At 47.9% G+C, this 5,909-nt stretch overlaps 1 protein-coding gene across 1 annotated transcript; it reads right to left on the minus strand.

The window, feature by feature from the left end:
- Positions 1–254: 254 nt before the first annotated feature.
- On the minus strand, positions 255–3,142 carry LOC143032244 (uncharacterized). The gene is made up of 3 exons (XM_076196715.1): positions 1,454–3,142; positions 1,160–1,280; positions 255–487 (listed from the first exon to the last, which is right to left on the minus strand). Exons 1-3 carry the CDS (start codon positions 3,140–3,142, stop codon positions 255–257), a joined length of 2,043 nt encoding a protein of 680 aa, XP_076052830.1.
- Between the last annotated feature and the right edge of the window lie 2,767 nt (positions 3,143–5,909).

The raw sequence follows: 5,909 nt of genomic DNA on the forward strand, positions 1-5,909 counted from the left end.
GGGGAGGCACTTTGTTATTGCACAGTGGCAGTCGTTCCTTCTGTGTTCCATTGATGCACAGTTCCAACAGGCCATGTATGGGAATGGGTGTGGGCAGTGTTTGCGCGTGTGGTCGAGTGAAAAACAGTTGTTACATTGTGGGATGTATGTGTATGTGTCTTTCCTAAGTGCATGTGTGGGGAAGGATTGGCAGAACATCTTGATTCCTTTCTGAAGGCAGTCTTTCACCATTTGTGTAGTTTCGAATCTGATCTTTATGACTGTGTGCGTGGGAGTGTGATGACTTCAGTGACTGCAGTGTTTATGTTAAGTCTCTCAATTTCTGCTTTGATTTCTTGTTGTGTGTGGTTTGTTACGTGTGGGTCAACTTGTGTGATTACGAGTGTTCTGTTAGCGTTAAGTTCTGGTGGGTCTTGAATGTCGAATCCGTTGTTTGAAAATTGGTCCTTAGTTTGTTTCTGGCATAGTGTTTCAGTGGTTGTGTCGTCTGTAAGGAGAAGAAATGCGTTGTGTTGGGGGATGAGTTTATGTATGTATATGTTGTGTGTGGCTAGAGTGTCCCATAATTCCTTGGTTCGTGATTGTCGGTTAGTGTTGGAACGCGAGTCCCGGATCCTGACTCGACCCATTGCGCCGAGCGCAATGGATTAAGCGTCCTTGTGTCCTAGTGTTTTTGGTTTGTGTAATACGTGTTGGGTAAATGGGTGGTGATTGTCGAGCGATTGTTGTAGGATGGGCGACGGGGGCGATGGGGTTAATCGAACGGGTTAGCGGAAAGAATGTAAGACGTGAGCATACACTGACATTGCGCGAGCCGTATAACGGAGGTTTTCCCCCCTCTACTGCAGAACAACCAAGTTTTCAGACCGCAGGGGCAATGGCTGTCTACAGTAGAGTTAAGGGGGGCATGAATCATCCGACAGAGCGAGATCTCGGAAGAAATCGAGAAAAGCTCGGGTATCGGGAATTGTAATCGGAGCTTGCAGCGGTACGTCTTCACTGTACGGCAGTTGGTTGGGCAGTGTGAGTGATGTCATGAAGATTCCATTTTTTTTTTTTTTTTTAATTGATTGCAAGTATTCATAAAAGAAAACTTGCGCGGGTCACAACCCGCTACTTCCTAAGAAGTCTGAAGGACTTTTACAATATATTACAATACTAAAGGTTAATATGCTGGCAGCCATCTCTTCGGTACTCTTCTGTCTCCCGGTCTGATGTGTGTCGTCTTGTCTCAGTCCATGCCTTCCGGGATCCCAGGTAAGGACGGCCAGTCGTCTTTGCTGTAAAGAAAGAAAAAGTCATGGTGAGCGGATATGCTTGTTGTATATAGGCTATATATTCAGTGTGTATTCATAAAGGAAAAGAAAAAAAATGGGGGGCATTATCTAGGAGGTGATACTTCCGTTAGGCGCCGAAGCCGGTATGGGTTGATCGCGCCCAACAGCCTCCTCACTAGACCCTCCGGTGAAGTGGCAGGACCCGCTCGAAGAAATGCAGACGCTGGACAGGTAGTCAAGTAGTGGACCAGCGTATTGGCCCCCACCGCGCCGCAGTGTTGGCAGTCCTCTTGGCGTCCCGCAATCTCCCAGAAACATCGATACCCTAGCCTAAGTCGATGTAAGATCACTTCTTGCGCCCTGGAGAGGCGCATTCCTGTGGCAAACTTCTCATAGTTGGAAGTCCTCTTGTACCACAGGGCTGACGGCCTCATGGGCGCCATCAACTTGTGCTTCTCTACCTCTCGCCGGGTCAGTGTTCTTGTGGCGATGGTCAAGATCTCTGCCCGACTCGGGAGCACACCAATACCGCCGTCCATATGGTGATTGGCCGCTGCCTTCCTTGCCTCACTGTCTGCCTCTTCGTTCCCCGGCAGGCTGATGTGTCCGGGAATCCAGTTGAGGACGACTATCCGTCCTTGCTCATGGAGGGACCTTATCTGAAACAGCAAAGATGTCATTTGTTGCACATAGTCTTGATGTATGTCATTATGGATACTTTGTATCAATGACAGACTATCAGTAATTATTACAGCATGGCTTTGGTGGGTGTTGAGGGCGTGGGTCAGCGCCAGCTCCACTGCAATTCCCTCCGCTTGCATAGAGCAGCGAGTGCCCAACACCCTTACTCCCTGTCGTGTGTCTTGTGTGACAAACGCCGCACCCGCCATCCTACGCTCAGCATCTACTGATCCGTCGGTGTAATACACCACGGAGTTTTCAGGTGTGACGGCCCTCATAGTCTCCACAGCTTTCGCCCGCAGTTGCGGTAGTGGTGCACTACGCCTCGTCGCCATTATGGAGATCTTGGCTGGTAGACTCTCCCAGGGCGGAGGTTGCACATATCCATCCACCGGTACATCCCTCCTTTTTAGTAAGATGAGGTCCTGCAGGTGTAAATCCCTGATGCGTCGCGCGAGTTTCGCCGACCATCTGTTCATCGGGAAGACCTCAGGGTCCTGCTGCAGGGCCGCGTTTATTCTTCGCTGTAGGAAGGAGTTCTGCTGCTTTTGGAGGACTCTGGTAGTGAAGGCGGCCAGACGTTGTGAGATCCTGGCACTGACCGGCAGTATTCCCGTCTCTTGTTGCATGTTGGCAACCAGGGTCCAGGGTGGTGCACCAAGTATGACGCGCAGGGCCCTGTTTTGTACTGCGTCTATCTTGGATATCTGGCTCTCAGGGAGGCCAGCAAGGGCAACGCTGGCATAGTCTAGCAGTGGTCTTATCGCGCTTACGTAGAAGGTCCTGAGAACCTTACTAGTGGCCCCGGCTTCCCTGGTTGCCAAAGACCTCATGACATTTATCCGGGCAAGGGCCCTTTCCCGGAGGTAGGCCACCTCTGTCTTAAATGACAGCCCGGAGTCTATCCATACGCCAAGGTACATGTGTGCTTTTACCCACTCTACCTCATGCCCCTGTAGGAGTAGTCTGTTTGCCAAGGGCCTTTTGCCGCCAATACATATGGCCTTGGTCTTTGGTGGCGATATCTTAAGGCCAAGCACATTGCACTTCTCTGATATGTCATCAAGGGCTTTTTGTGCTTTCCTAAACTTGGCTCCTCTCCCCGTCACCACTAGGGCGACATCGTCTGCATAGGATATCAGATGACATCCTGTAGGTAGTGGGGTGGCAAGCAGTTCTGCCATTAGCACATTGAACAGGGTGGGGCAGATTCCATGAAGATCAGCAACTTTTATATCCGGAAGGTGGATGGTGATTGGCTGGATTGCTGCGGGTTAGGTACTGTCTGTTCTCCCATTGGCTGAGCGGTGCGTGACGTCATCAGTTTGCACCCCAGCACCATATTGGGCGGACCTCCTAACGCTGGGTAACGCTTGCAGGTAATGGGCTTGTATATTAAGATTTGGGGAAAGATCTTTTATATATAGAGCCTCCAGGATAGGTAGTCTTCTAGGGTCTTGGTGTATGGCTAAAATTTCTGTGTTGTTGACCAGGATTTCCCTTCGTAACATGGTGTGGTGAGTATCTTTGGAGTGATTCTTAGGAGCACCTGCTGTCAGATGGTATGACAGTCTACGCGACAGCTTCATTTGTGGTCATACCAATATAGGAAGAAGGTTGGGTTGCGCAGTCCCCAAGGTTACACGTATACCTATATATAGCATGAGATCTCTGAAGTTTATCGGTGATGGGCTTGTTGTTGTTCTTGATGAGTAGGCTTGAAGTCTTCTTATTTTGGCAATATATGTTCAAAATAATTTTGGTGTCTGCGGAAGTCGGCTTGATATTCCTTCTGATTATTTGCTTCATAATTCTCTCATCTTCCTTGTATGCCGTGGAGAAGAATGATTTATAGAATATATTAATGATATTTTTTGATGTTTGGTCATCTTCCTTTTTTAGGCACCACGTGTCCATTATCTTCTTAGTTATTCTTTCAATGTCTTTATTGGCAAATCCGTTGTTGATGAGGACTTGCGTGGCATTCCAATTGTTGCAGTGTGTGAGGGCTCTTCTAATAAAGGCACCTATTGTCGAATCCTTGTAGCTGTGAGGGCACTCGCTTGATCCATTTAGGCAATGTCCTTGATTGGTGGATTTAACATAAACCGAGGTGCTGAAAGTTTATTCCCCCTGTTTTACCAGAACATCAAGAAAAGGAAGGGAGCCTTCACCACTATGTTCGATGGTGAAGTTAAGGCCAGAGGCTTCTTTCAATCGTCGTTGTAAGGCTTCAATCTGTTGGATGTTCTCGGTATAACAAAAATATCGTCAATGTATCGGCAGTATATTCGTGGTCTCTGTACCTCATCAAATACCTCTTCTTCAATACTACCCATGAAAAAATCTGCAAATAGGACTCCTAATGGTGATCCCATGGCAACTCCAACAATCTGGCAATACTTGGTCTCCCTCGGGCAGGTGAATGGTGCTTCTTTGGTACAGTATTGTAGCAGTTTCTTCATCACAGGTTCTGGGATGTCGCAATTCGGGGTGTCATTATTAGGGTAACCTCTGTTGATTATAAACTGGATGGTACGGACCACCGAAATATTTGTGAAAAGATTTTCTACGTCCAACGATGCAGTCGTTCCTTTCGAGCTGGTGTTAGCTAGGAGGTCCAGGAAGTCGGTGGGAGACTTGACGCTGTAGGAAGCTGGCACGTAAGGTGTGAGGATTTGACCTAATTTCTTTGCTATGTGGTAAGATGGTGTTGGGATCTGAGAGATCCCACAGTCGGAATAATAGGAAACTTAGAAGAAAGTATAACTTCTATATTTCGGCTAATACATATAGCCCTCTTCGGGAAAGTACAGATTACAAGAATTTGCAGAGACGTAAAAACAATTGAGATCTGAGTAGAAGAGGAACACATACATACATACATATACCAAGGCTTTTTCCCCCTTACAAGGGGGGTAGCCAAAAAGGAAAAGGCATAAAATCATTCCCACCCATTCCATCCCTGAATACACTCCACACCCCTTCACCCTCCCTCTTATCTTAGCACCTCCTGGATGACGGGTCAATCCCTGCACCCTGTCCATTGCCCTGGGTCAGAAGCAGTGTCGCAAGACACAGCACATCCACAGCAAGGCCGCTTCATTAAATCGGCGACCCCCCTCTCCGTCCCCCCATGCATAAAAGGAGAAGACTGGGAGAAATCCCTTCGGGCTGCGTCAAATTTTGCTCACACATACTACCGCACCCCCCCCATTCCCCCGCCCATTCCACTTCATGCATCACAACATCATCCATATACAACCATTCTCCCTTCACCCCTGTCCTCTGTCCTCTCCCGTCCTTCCTCAACAGACATTCCCCTCTTACCCAAAGCCCCCTTCACCCCATCCATCCACCTCATCCAAGGACGTCCCTTCATGTTCATTCCCTCCACATCTGCCTTCCATACCTCTTTTACTAGTCTTTCTTCACTCATTCTTTCCATGTGTCCAAACCATTCTAATATTCTTTCATCAACCCTATCTCCCAACTCCCTTTCCACCCCTGTTCTCTTCCTCACCTCCTCATTTCTCACTCTATCTAGCCTAGTAACCCCCATCATACTTCTCAGACACCTCATCTCAAACACATTCAAACTCCTTCTCTCTTCCTCTCTTATGTTCCATGTTTCTGCCCCATACAGTGCTGTTGGCACAATCACTCCTTCATACAGTTTCCTCTTAGCATCCATTCCCAAATGTCTATTCCTCATTACACTTTTTAATCCACCAAGGCATTTACTCACTTCTCTCAAACTACATTCTAACTCCACCTTCACTCCACCTTTTCCTGCCACATTTGCACCCAAGTATCTAAAACTATCCACTTCCTCCAGTCGCTCTCCCTTAATGCTCACTTCCAGTCTGGGGTATTGGCTGCATGTTATTGTGGCAAAGTAGCATGCAGTTGATACTTTAGGGTTTATATGGGGCGCCGCTACGGACCAGA

The sequence above is a fragment of the Oratosquilla oratoria genome, chromosome 13 (assembly GCF_046742065.1).
Source record: "Oratosquilla oratoria isolate Oo_2021 chromosome 13, ASM4674206v1, whole genome shotgun sequence".
Lineage (NCBI taxonomy): Eukaryota > Metazoa > Arthropoda > Malacostraca > Stomatopoda > Squillidae > Oratosquilla > Oratosquilla oratoria.